This window comes from Oreochromis niloticus, linkage group LG8 (assembly GCF_001858045.2).
Source record: "Oreochromis niloticus isolate F11D_XX linkage group LG8, O_niloticus_UMD_NMBU, whole genome shotgun sequence".
Classification (NCBI taxonomy): domain Eukaryota; kingdom Metazoa; phylum Chordata; class Actinopteri; order Cichliformes; family Cichlidae; genus Oreochromis; species Oreochromis niloticus.
The window spans coordinates 27,309,501-27,323,104 of record NC_031973.2 but is presented as its reverse complement, the minus strand read 5'-3'; the positions used below and the strand labels follow the sequence as shown (position 1 = coordinate 27,323,104).

The 13,604-nt window shown below is 40.5% G+C and overlaps 1 protein-coding gene across 5 annotated transcripts in view; it reads right to left on the bottom strand.

Moving 5' to 3' along the window:
• adgra1a (adhesion G protein-coupled receptor A1a) overlaps positions 1 to 2,666 on the bottom strand; it is a 74,870-nt gene extending 72,204 nt beyond the window's left edge. For 4 of the 5 annotated variants that reach the window (XR_003221358.1, XR_003221357.1, XR_003221359.1 and 1 more), the window contains exon 1: positions 2,534 to 2,666. Coding sequence is in view for 1 of the 5 variants with exons in the window: in XM_013266383.3 (XP_013121837.1) it covers positions 2,534 to 2,536 (3 nt within the window). In the remaining 4 variants the exon portion in view is untranslated. The remainder of the gene's footprint in view (positions 1 to 2,533) is intronic. The other variant, XR_003221360.1, reaches the window with a different exon arrangement.
• Positions 2,667 to 13,604: the final 10,938 nt, after the last annotated feature.

Sequence of the window (13,604 nt, the reverse complement as noted above, 5' to 3'; positions counted from 1 at the left end):
TACCCTTTTTATAACCATTTCAAACTATTTACATAACAATCAGGTGTTCTGCATTCAATAAGATGCCACACAAATTATTTGTGCCACTCCAAAAAAATAATTTCTGTCCACTATAAAGAAGAACATCACAGCCTGATACCTGTAGGTCTGACAGCAGCAGGTGTATCACTGTACACGCTAAACGTCACAAATCTCTCACATCTCAAAACTCTCTCTCTTTTTCTGCTGTCTTTCTTTCTCTCTCTCTCTCTCTCTCTCTCTCTCTCTCTCTCTCTCTCTCGCCATCACTCCTAAAACTTCCCCCTCTTCCTAAACAACCAAATGTCATGTTGCCATATAATTTTTTGATTGGTCGACATTGTACATTTTTCCACCAACATGAAAGGGCTGTTTTTGGGGGTTTTTTGGTCATAAGCAGAGAGTGCTTGCTAGTGCTGTCCTTAGACAGTAAACGTGACGAAACTATTCAGGAAAACACGCTGCGTATATATTGTTTATCATGACTCTGGTTTTACGTGGCCTATCAACACAATTAAAAAACTGGTATATATCACCTTGTTGCTTTGTCATCTTGAAGTAGTCATGATTGGCTTACCACGACTACTTTATTCTTCCTCAGCCAAACAGCAGCACTCGTGCGATTGTTTTGCCCCCCTAGCTCCAGGTGTTGTGCCAAAAAGTGATCGTCTGACAGACAGTGATTGCCGTCCGCGGGAGCGCGCGCAGCTGCTTAAAGCTGTAGCGCCCAGATTACTTACAGCTACTTCCGTGCAACTGATATAAGATGTGGTAAGCTGAACACAGCTTCAGCCGTCTGTTTATTGAAAAATAGTAACGTGAAGGCACCGCATTTTCTTCTTAGTAACGGTAATGGCATTGTAACATTAGAAATAGTAATTAGTTAGATTACCCGTTACTGAAAAAGTAACACCGTTAGTAACGTCGTTACTTGTAACACCGTTATTCGCATCACTGGTCGTTGGTCCATCTGCCTGTCTTCCCTCGTGTTTCCAAGTTACAGGTTTTCCAGTCTTTGTGTTTTCCTCGATGTATTTAGTGTTTTGGTGTTTAGGTTTTTTTGTTTTAGTTTTGTTAGTTTAGTTTAGTTTTGTTAGTTTATCTCAGTCTACCCTTGCCTTTTGTTTATAGTTTTGTGCAGCCCTAAATAAAGGCTTGTTTTTTGTTAATATTCTCATCCATCTCTGTCATCTCTACACACAGACCATCTTAACTTCTGAGAATTTCTTCCCTGTCTAATATGTGTTTCTTAACTCAACCATGTTACTAGCCTGTTCCAATTCATCTATTTAGTTGCAGAATTTTCCACAGTATTTCTTCTTTAATATAACTTATTTTTCCAGCCTGTTTTTGCAACCATCTGTGAACAGACTTAGATTAAAAGGTTAACAGTCAGTTACAGGGTAACAGACTGTGTGATACCACTCCCCCCCCCGCCGCTCCTGCTTCACCTGAACCTTTGACTGACACTTGGATTCATTTCCTCATTCATAAAGTCCCCAATTTCAATTACTGTTATATTTTGTGTACTTAATGTGAACATTTTTACAGTCATCAGTGTATAAGGACACAGACAGCAAAAAACATCACAGATTTATTATCAGCTCTGAATTAAATTTATAGTCCACACATTGACATTGTCGACAACAACACTGTCAGCGCAAGCATTTACTGTATGTTACACAGTGACACGCATTTTTCGACAAATGATTATTTGTCGAAAAATGCGTGTCACAGTTGGAGCTGGGGGCTGTTGTGGGTATTTGAGTGAAGATGAGGCTGAAATAACTTTAGAATTCCGACACTGAACTAAATGATGTTTTAAATGCAGCCTGCAGACGGTCAGTTTCTGAACATTTTATGTTCACAGATTGAGGTTCAGTCATTAAATGTCAAACAACATTCTGAAAGATAACATGTTGGAAATTCAGAGTGTGACCCTTGACATATTTTCCACTGAAAATCACCCAAATCAGTCTCAATGGGTCAACCCAGAAGATATCACAGGCCCTGTAACAGCTTGGTGTCCACACCCACTTGCATCCGGTTTCTGTTTCACGTTAGGGAATGGTAGGCAGAGTACCAAACTACTGTATGAGGCAGAGTCCCTTTTTGAAAACTTAAAAACATATTGTTTAGCCTTTTTAAAATGTACAAGGAGATTCAGTGCATACTTACTTACATTCTTATTGTACTGTATGTGATAGTTGTGTTAGTGATATAAAATGGAAATATGCATGTTCAAGAACCTTAAGATGATATTACATTAGTAAATTTACTTTGTTCATTTTTCAGTGTACTCATATTCAGTAAATAAAATAGTTTGTTTATTATTAATGCATTTAAAGAATATCTAAGGATTTTTTTTCTGCATCTGACATAATCACATAATCTTACTTAATCAGAGTATGTTTACACAATGATTAACCTATACAGTATACAGTGTACATGTTGCACGTGGTTTATGGTAACCTGAACCTGAAAAAAATACAAACAAAAAAACAAACAAACTTACCATTGGCTATGGTTGGAGCACCCTTAAATTGCGAAGGTCTGGTCTCATCTTCCCGCTATCCTGCCCCCTCCATATCCATGTAGAGGATCGATGTGCAACCAGAGAGGTGAGTTTGCTGTAATCCAGGTGTAGTTAAGGGTGTTACGATTACGGGAATTTCTCAAGCCGGCTCCTCCTTCAGCTCGGCGGACGCTCCAGGCACAGCGCTGCCCGGCAGCGGCTTCGTTCGCGTCCAGATTCCATCTGCGAGGCAGAGCAGATCAGAGACAAGATTCATCTGCCTTTGCATCTTTTTATAACCACGAATGTTGGCGGTGAGACATAAGACGATCATGAAAACAGTTGGGGGGGGTTTTAAATATGTAATAATTATTTAAATATATGATGATTAATCTTAAAGCAGCAATGGAACTGGCGGCACATATTAGAAAGAGGCACTATTACAGCGTCCTAATGTTTTCTTCTGCCTAAAAACGTGGGGATTACAATGACGGGACTGTACGTGTTTGCATGCATGCGTGCTCATGCTGTGATTATTCATACACAATTCAGACAATTACTCAATTATTTGTCAGCCGAAGCCTTTCATGAACACAAAAAACAAAAACAAGAAAACATATAAGATGTAATATTTGAGGTGATTATTTGATGCAAAGAAAATGCCGGGCTTACCTCCAGTATTATTTTCTCCGCTGAGCTGGGCAGAATCCAGACCCTCCACAATCCAGGTCACTGAAGATAGCAGCTCGGCTCCATTCGCCTGCAACGATGCGCCGCATGTGACGTGGAGAGCCTAGGCGTGGAGAGCCGGTGAAAAAAACAAAAGTGCAGGCGGAGGAAGACGTTATGGTGTTATCATCCATAAACTCATAATATGCAGCTTCCGATACAACTATTGTAACGTGATGGCGGATGCGGTGTCAGGTAGCCTTTATTGAGGCTATTGTACATGTATATTTAAAGCGGGAGCTAGCGGACAACAAAACCTGACACCACCCCCACCAATATTTAGAACAACGCAGGCACTGCCTCAGTTTCTGTTTTCAAGTGTTGCTCATAGTTTGCTTTGTTCTGTAGTCTTTCTCTCTGCACTGTCTGCTTGTTTTGAATGACTATAAGTATTTGAATTCATCTACATTCTTAGAAAGGATGTGTTAAAACACGACATAATGTGTTAAATTTTAACATGTGCTGCATCTGCTCAGGGACAATGCATGTCCTGTCAGTTTTTTATGTGTCTGGTCTTTTACCTTTCATCACTTTTGTGGGATTAGATAACACAAAGATGTGTTATTTTGATGCAAAGATGTGACAAAATGTGTTGTTAAAACATGTAAATTTCAATGTGTGAAAAAAGGAGAAAACATGTACATTTGTCAGTGTTAAATTATTAAAATACATGTTATCAGTTACTTAATAAAAAACATTTTTCATGATCCTTTTCATGATTTCATCCAAGTCTGAATCACTAGATTCACATGCAAATGTGGAAAGTATACTTTTCAGGTATCTGTACTTTATTTAAGGAGTTTTTTCTGACAACTTTTTACTTTTACTCCCTACATTTATAAACAAACATCTTTACTTTCAACTCAACTTCAGTGTTCAAACAGGCTCATATTTCACTATAATGCGAGCCTTAAAACATCAAACTGATTTTATCCTAGACAGTAACACATGAAACGCAATACTATTTGTTTATTAATAAGCAGGGGATGTCACATAGAAGGAGATGATGTGTACCATAGTCAGTGGTTAAAGGAGATTTTTTTGGGGGGGGGCTTAACACTGGAATGACTGTAGGTGTCCATAAGTTACGGTTGCGGTACTTACAACATGTAGCTAGCCCTACAGAAGAGGAGCAAACATAAAGAGAATAACATGTTGTAATTGAATTGGAGATAAATTCCTGGAATTTCAGGAGCGGGACCACACCTCCAAACACAACCCTTCTGGTTCTTATCTATATAAGCTGTTTGTTCTTGTTTTCGTCCATTCTTGTGCAAAAACCATTCGGTCTTTAATAGGTCTTTAAGACAGCATATCTTATAAGAGTAACATAATCTTACTGACACTTTCATTTGCTTATAATCGCCATCTTGTCCATCACCACATCAGAGAAAGAACTACACAGCTCTGCTTTATCAGTGTCCCTTCAGGCGATTCAAGAAGCCCAAACACTCTGAACATCATATCAGCATTTCATAGAGGCTGAATACCCCCGGCTGCTGGTGCGCCTCCATTGACAGGCATATCTCTGCTAGGCATAGGATGCCAGCTTTTATGTTTTATATCCATCCTTCCGCAAAGTGCAGAAGCAAGTTTGGCACTGGGATGCCAGGTTCTTCTCTTGCCATCATTCGCAATATGCAGCAAGCTTCCTACAACCGAGTTGCCAGCTTCTCTGCCAGAATGGTTTATTACTGCAAAGCAGTAATAAACCCTTCTGGCACTGGGATGCCAGGTTCTCTTTCTCTATCCCTCCTTTGCAAATGCAGCAGCAAACTTTTGGCACCGGGATGCCAGGTTCTCTTCCCTCTATCCCTCTTTCACAAAATGCAGCAGCATGCTTTTATTGCACCGGGATGCCAGGTTCTTTTCCCTCATTTGCAAATGCAGCAGCAAGCCTTTCTACCATTGAGTTGACAATTTCCTTTCACTCTATCCCTCCTTCGCAAAATGCAGCAGCATGCTTTTTTGGCACAGAGATGCCAGGTTCTTTTTCTCTATCCCTCCTTTACTAATGCAGCAGCAAGCTTTTGGCACCAGGATGCCAGGTTTTCTTCCCTATATCCTTCTTTCACAGATGCAGCAACAAATTTTTCGACCACTGGGATACTTGTTTTTCCACATCGATCCTTCATATGCAAAGCAGCAGTAAACCCTTCCAGAACTGGGATGCCAGATTCTTTTTCTATCCGTCATTCACAAAATGCAGCAACAAGCTTCTCTGGAGCTATCATTGCAAAAAGCAGTAGGGAACCCTTTTGCCTTCAGTATGTCAGTTCTCTGCCATCTATCTATCGTTTGCAAAAAAATCAAAACCAAACCAAACAAACAACTAAAACATAGGCATCAGGTTGCAGCAAACCCTTCCAGTACTGGGATGCCAGTTTCTCTGCCATCTGTCCTGTCTTCACAAAGCGCCACTAAACCCTCATGGCACTGGGATGTCGTCCTGCTTGGTGGAATTCTACTTAGCTCTCTGCCGGTTTGGGGGGTTATCACTATGGAAGGCAAATGCTCCTCTAATCAGTCTTTCAATTCAACCAATCCTTCCAAAACTCCTTACAGTCACCTCTGTTTATTTCAGAAATCGGCACAGTAGTTATCGTTACCTTATCCAAAGTAAATTAACCAGCCAGGCACCCCTTCTCCATCTTCTACTCCAAGACAATCTCACGTAAGCGTTTACGAGCCGTCAAGCCATTACCTAAAGTCTCAAAATCCCAGCATGCGTCATTGTCAAAGCTTCAGTTCACAGTCAAGCCACATTGTTACCTGATTGAGGGTTCCGCTAATTCATCAATCAAAGTCTTTAGTTGTCCGAAATTTCCTTTGATCTCTTCTCCCTCCACTCCTTCCTAATTTTCAGTTCAATTCAATTCAATTCAATTCAATTCAATTCAATTCAATTTTATTTATATAGCACCAAATCGCAACAACAGTCACTTCAAGGCGCTTCATATTGTAAGGTAGACCCTACTATAACACATATAGAGAAAAAAAAACCCTGTGAGCAAGCACTTTGGCAACAGTGGGAAGGAAAAACTCCCTTTTAACAGGAAGAAACCTCTGGCAGAACCAGGCTCAGGGAGGGGCGGGGCCATCTGCTGCGACCGGCTGGGGAGAGCAAAGGAGGACAGGATAAAGACATGCTGTGGAAGAGATCCAGAGATTAATAACAAGTACGATTCAATGCATAGAAGTCTATTAACACATAGTGAGTGAGAAAGGTGACTGGAAAGGAAAAACTCAATGCATCATGGGAGTCCCCCAGAAGCCTATGCCTATTGCAGCACAACTAAGGGAGGATTCAGGGTCACCTGATCTAGCCCTAACTATATGTTTTAGCAAAAAGGAAAATTTTGAGCCTAATCTTAAAAGTAGACATAGTTTCTGTCTCCCAAATCCAAATTGGAAGCTGGTTCCACAGAAGAGGGGCCTGAAAACTGAAGGCTCTGCCTCCCATTCTACTTTTAAATAGGTAACTCTACTTGTAACTCTAGGAACAACAAGTAAACCTGAAGTGCTCTAATAGGGTAATATGGTACTACAAGGTCATTAAGATAAGATGGGGCCTGATTATTTAAGACCTTGTAAGTGAGGAGCAGGATTTTGAATTCTGGATTTAACAGGGAGCCAATGAAGAGAAGCCAATATAGGAGAAATCTGTTCTCTCTTTCTAGTCCCTGTCAGGACTCTTGCTGCAGCATTTTTGATTAACTGAAGGCTTTTCAGGGAGTTTTTAGGACATCCTGATAATATTGAATTACAGTAGTCCAGTAATAAATGCATGAACTAGTTTTTCAGCATCACTCTGAGACAGATATTTCTAATTTTAGAGATGTTGCACAAATGGAAGAAAGCAGTCCTACATATTTGTTTATTATGTGCTTTGAAGGACATGTCTTGGTCAAAAATTACTCCAAGGTTCCTCACAGTGTTACTGGAGCCCAAGGTAATGCCATCCAGAGTAAGAATCTGGTTAGATACCATATTTCTAAGATTTTCAGGGCCGAGTACAATAACCTCAGTTTGATCTGAATTAAGAAGCAGAAAGTTAGCGGCCATCCAGGTCTTTATGTCTTTAAGACATTCCTGCAGTTTAACTAATTGGTGTGTGTTACCTGGCTTCATGGATAGATAGAGCTGCGTGTCATCTGCATAGCAGTGAAAATGTATGATATGCCTTCTGATGATACTGCCTAAGGGAAGCATGTATAATGTAAACAGAATTTGTCCTGTTGTTTCCGAGCTCATCCACTCCACTCTATGGAATCCTCAACCACCTTATTGAGGCCATGGGCTACTTATCTTCGCTAGCCTGCCTACCTAGGGGATCCTTTCCTTGGAGATCCGCCAGGTCCGGGAGCCGCCACCCGTCCCTTCCGAGGCCTTCCCCAAACTGCAGCTCAATTCATGTTTAAGCTATTTGCCTTTATCTACTAAAAAACACTGTCAAACTTAAAATGAGGGCGTAGGCCCAGCTAGGTAATGGGAGATAAATGGATGGATTGTAATGGTAAATGGACTGATTCTTATATAGCGCTTTTCTATTCTCCTAGAGTACTCAAAGCGCTCTATACAACATGCCACATTCACCCAATCACACCCATTCCCACCAGCACTGTCTTCTAAGTTTCTTAGTGCTTCCTAACTACCATTCATATACATTCATATGCCGATGAACGCATCGGAGAGCAATTTGGGGTTAGTATGTTGCCCAGGGATACTTGGCATGCAGACTGGAGGAGCCAGGGATCAAACCACCAACCTTCTGATCAGTAGAGGACCTGCTCTACCTCCTGAGGTACAGCCACCCCAAAACTAACCTGTCTCACGATGGATATTAGATCTGTACGTGTACCATTATGTTTTTCATATTGTGACACATGCTGCAAAACAAACTGAGGTAGACTAACTGTGTTATTTAAATGTTACATGAAAAGTTTGCTGTGCTGTGATGGATTTAAAGCAAAGAACAGTGTGTTGGACTGGTGCACAGTGGCTGTTCTGCACATGGTCAGAGTTAGGTTACATAAGATAACATAAGATAAAATAACTCTTTATTGTCATTGCACAGTCATACCTAGTACAATAGTACAACAAAATTGGAAACTGTCCTGCGTCGGGACTACACACAACACAACACAACACAGTAACTTACTTAAAGTGGATTTTTTTAAGGTGCAAGAGAGGTATGAGCAAAGGAATGACTTAATAAATAAAAAAAGAAAAGAATGAGTGTATGTTTATTGCACATAGTTATTGTTATTGTTATTGCCCCCCCAAAAAAGTTCAGGGAGGTAGCCAGTCAGGTCAGCTATTAGCACAGGGCTATTGCCCTGTTGTAAAAGCTGTCCTTAAGTCTGTTTGTCCGCAACATCAGCAGCCTGAATTTCGTTTTGTTGCACGGTATTACATAACTTCTACGACTTAAACAAAACATCATCCTGAGAAGCATGCACCAATACTATGGAAAAAGATAAAATTGGTTCTTAGTCTATTGAGTAAACTTAATTATATAAAATGTGAACAAATATAAAATGTTTTTATGTTGCTGCGACTGAGTGTGCTGCACTAAGTGGAACAGCTGTACACATCTGGCTGCAGAGCTCCACTCACTGTGGGTTCGGGCTCCACTGTAATAGTTCATCCAGATGATTTTTCAGGTTCTCTGAACAGTCTGTGGGGTGGATTAGAGAGAGGAGGTGACAGATTGTCTTTGGTAAGTAGCTCATTAGTCTGAACACGTGTGTGATAAACAGTTCAGGTTGTTGCTATCATGATGTGTAAATCTAAAGACTCTTATAACTATATTACAGACCATGCTTGTAGCTGCTGCTTCCTAGGTGTGCTTGTTAGGTTTATATTGTGGATTGTCATTTATGCTTAGAAATATATAACCATATATTCTTAGAGGTGTATAATCGATTGCATATTGATAGGATGTCTGATCCTTAGCAGTCTGCAAAGACTCTGTGTGCCTCCCAGAGCACTCTGAGATACACACACATCCTAGGGTCATGAGAGAGTTCGTACCTTCTTTTATTGTTTTATGGTATGGTAAACACATCTATGTCTGTTTTAGTATAAGTGCCTTTTGTTTAGATGAACTGCTGGACTTCCAGGCCAGCAGATTTAGGGGAGACATTCACAGGGTCACATCTTGACCCCACACACACACACACACACGCGCGCGCATGCCTATACGTACACACAGACAAGGTACTCTTTGTTCACATGTATCCCTGTGTAAGACATCATATGTTAATGAACTTATGCATAGTCATGTAACCACAATAAAGAGCAGTGTTACAGGGGAAGCTGGCTGAGAGCGACTGGGGTTCGAGCGGAAGGAACGGCACTCGTTACAGTTACTTTTCAGATTTCTTAGCTGAAGTCATGTCTAAATATGATCATGTCCTTATTGTTGGAGATTTTAACATCCATGTGTTTTGATCTGATAAAGCGATGGTTAAAGATTTTTTAAGTTTAATAGATTCTTTTAATCTCACACAGTGGGTGGCTGAAACTACACAAGCATGTGGACATACACTGGACTATGTTTTATCCTATGGCCTGCCTCTTTCAAACTTGATTATTTTAAATGCAGTGTTTTCAGATCATAGCCCTGTGTTAATTGACATCGTATTGTCCACGGGGTAGAACCACACTCCTGCATGGCATTATCAATCTGGCCACTGCTGCACAGTTTTCAGTTCTGTTTCATCAGACTTGTTTAAACTCTGCGTCAATGTCTTCTGAAACAGAGGCGCTGGTTCCACCTTACCTGCCAAGCTGTTTCAGATGCTGTGGCTTGTGAAGTAGTCAGACTCGAATGTCAAGGAAGGTGGTAGGGAAGCAGACTACGCAGACATTTCGGGTTTCCAGAGGTGAGCAATTTATTTACAGTGAACTCAATTTAATGTGTAACTTAACAAAACTTCCCCCTAAATTAACTCAATTAACAAAACTCAACAGTACATGGATCTGGTAACACAGCTCACCTCTCCTCTCTCATCTGAATCTTCTTCTTCTTCTTCTTAAATGTTATTGGCGGTTGGCAAACAACTGATTGGTGCATTACCGCCACCACTAGTATGGAGTGTGGACTGGAATGACGCCCCAAAAAACAAAACAAAAAAACCCAAAACAAAACAAAAAAAACCCCTCAAATCCTTTAAAACACTCTTCCCACTTTAAAAAACTGGAATAAAGCCTGGTAACTTTTACTTCCAGAATCCTTTTGCAATAGGTCAACCAGATCCAGTTTTATTTTCATAGTAATGAGATTTTGGTTCAATTGTCTCCTCTCCACCTGATATTTCTGACAGTGCAATATCACATGCTCTATAGTTTCCTTTTCTCCACAGAAGGCACATTTCCCCGTATTATGTTTCCCAATCAAGAATAGTGTTGCATTCAACCCAGTATGACCAAATCTGAATCTCGATATGACCACCTCCTCTCTCCTGCTCCTTCCAGTGGTCCTCATTTCTCCCACCCCCCTTCGTATTGTATACAACCACCGTCCTCTCCTTTCCTCTTCCCACTGCTGTTGCCATCTACTCCTCATTTCTTGCCGTATGATACTCTTTATTTCAGCTTGACCAAAACAAACAGCCAGGTCCACAGTCCCATGTTTCGTTGCTTCCTTCGCCGCTCTGTCTGCCATTACATTCCCCTTTATTCCATAATGGGCTGGAATCCATAGAAACACAACTGTAAGACCCATCATGTTTACCCTGAAAAGTGTTTGCTGAATCTCTGCTAGAATATCTGCTCTCGCTTCTGAGTGACTACACTGTAAACTAAGCAATGATGCTCTTGAGTCTGAACAAATGATAGCTTTTAATGGCCTCATATCTTCCACCCACTGAACAGCCAACAGAATTGCAAGCAGTTCTCCAGTGAATACTGACAGTCTATCAGTGATCCTTTTTCCTATTTTAACCATGAACTCCGGGACCACAACTGCTACACCAATTTGACTGGCTGAATTCTTTGATGCATCTGTATATAATTGAACATAACCATAAAACTGGTCAATGTAAGCCTGCTCGGTATAGGAGTTTAAAATAAATGCCCCATTCTTATTCATCTTATCCAGTAGAGTGAAATCTACTATGGCTTCAGGAAGTATCCATGGATGTATTGCTGGTAACAAAACTCGAAGACAAATGTATAACTGATCCAGTTTAAATTCTCTTGCTCTTCCACCCACAATCCACCCAAAGCTCTTTGATTTCCGCCTTTCTTTCTCCCAGCAAGGGTTGAGAACTGCTTGTGTTGGGTGATCCTGTCCATGGCCCTGAAGAGTTGCCCAATAATTAAGCATAAGCTGTGTTCTTCTCAGTCCTAGTGGCATTTCCCCCATCTCCACCTGCAAAGCTGCAGTAGGAGTTGTTTTAAAAGCACCTGTACAGAGTCCGCCTGATGTTGAACAACGTCTAACTTAACTAGAGTTGTGTCTGCAGCTGAATAGTATGCTACACACCCATAATCTAACACAGATCTGACCAACCCCACATATATGGCTCTCGAGGACTTCCTATCTGCTCCCCACTCCCTCCCAACCAAACACCTCAATATATTTAATACTTTTTTGCATTTATCCACCATTTTCTGAATATGAACACCCCATGTCAGCCTTTCATCCAACCACATTCCCAGAAACTTAAATTGCCTAACTCTTTCTAATTCTAAAGCATACAACTTTAGCTTAACTTCCTTACTAACCCTTTTCCTTGTAAAGAACATTGTCTTGGTCTTATCCACTGAAAATTTAAAACCCCACTTATACGACCACTCTTCAACTTTCCCAATTGCTCCCTGCAGTTTCTTCACAATAAAGTCAACATTTTTCCCTCTCTTCCATATTGCCCCATCATCAGCAAAAAGCGAACACCCCAATCCACCCTCTATGTCATCATCATTAAAGAAAACAACAAAGGGCTCACTATGCTCCCTTGAGGTGTATCGTTTTCTACCAAAAATCTTTCAGAATAAACCTCCCCAATCCTCACTTGAATTTGTCTTCCCTTTAAAAAAATCCATTATCCACCTGTACATCTTCCCCCTAATACCCAATTTACAGATTTTAATTAGTAGGCCTTCTCTCCACATCATACCATAGGCTTTCTCTATATCAAAAAACACTGCAACTACACTTTCTTTGTTTATTTGTGCTTTTCTAACTTCATGTTCCAAACACAATACTGGATCCATGGTATTCTTCCCCCTCCAAAACCCACTTTGATGTTTAGAGATAAATCCTCTAGTTTCTAGATAGTACGTTAATCTGGCATTTATCATACGCTCCATTACTTTACAAATATGCGAAGTTAAAGCTATAGGTCTAAAACTTCCTGGATTTGTGTCATCCTTTCCTGGTTTCCGTATGGGTACCACCACACTCTCATCTGAATCAGACAGAGACTGGCTTTAAATAGGGCCATCAATTTACCTTCAATTAGCCCAGCCAGTACCACTCACTTGAACTGAGGGATCTTAAACTCTACACAGATGATTAAAAAAGACACAGAATTTCACACTTCTAATTGGGACATTTACACAACTAAATGGCTGTATTAATGAAAACGAAAAGATTCAACAAACCCCTTTAAACCTTGAAACAAACAAACGGAAGCATTTCTATGGACAAAGAAAGCCCTCCACTTGGTTCGACCTGCTGATGTCATGTGTGACATCATCAGGACTTTAAAAGGAGGAAATGCTAGGCGGGCTTTTCCCTACACCTGACCCACATGAAGACCGAAAAGAAAGAACAAAGTAAGTGTGAACAAATGACTTAATCTGTAACACAATAAAATATAAAGAAACATGTAACTGAGTATTTGCCTTAATTTGCAGAATGTTTGATTTGCCGGCAACAGAACGCTTACACAAACAAACCCGGGATAGCGAGTGCAGCAATGTTACTTGACAAATAGCAAATCATAGCAAATAAATAGAAACAGAATAATGTGCATAATGTGCAAACAAAAAGGTCAATACATATGGGACAAATGGAGAGCATTGCAACTGCTCATCCACTTTGTCATCTAGAGCCCTTTTTTTTTTTGCCAGTGCCTCTTTCTCAATAGTGGAATATTTCATTTCCCTAGGAAAGAGCTTGCGGCTTATATACACCACTGGTCGTTTATTCTCACCCTCACCCTGCAGCAACACTGCTCCAAGTCCTTTTCCAGAAGCATCCGTCTGCAAAGTAAATGGCTGGGTAAAATCCAGGCACTGCAAAACAGGTTCACTACACAAACAGTTTTTTAGATCAACAAAAGCAGCATTGAACTCAGCAGTCCATTTAACCTTTGTGAGGCTGGAT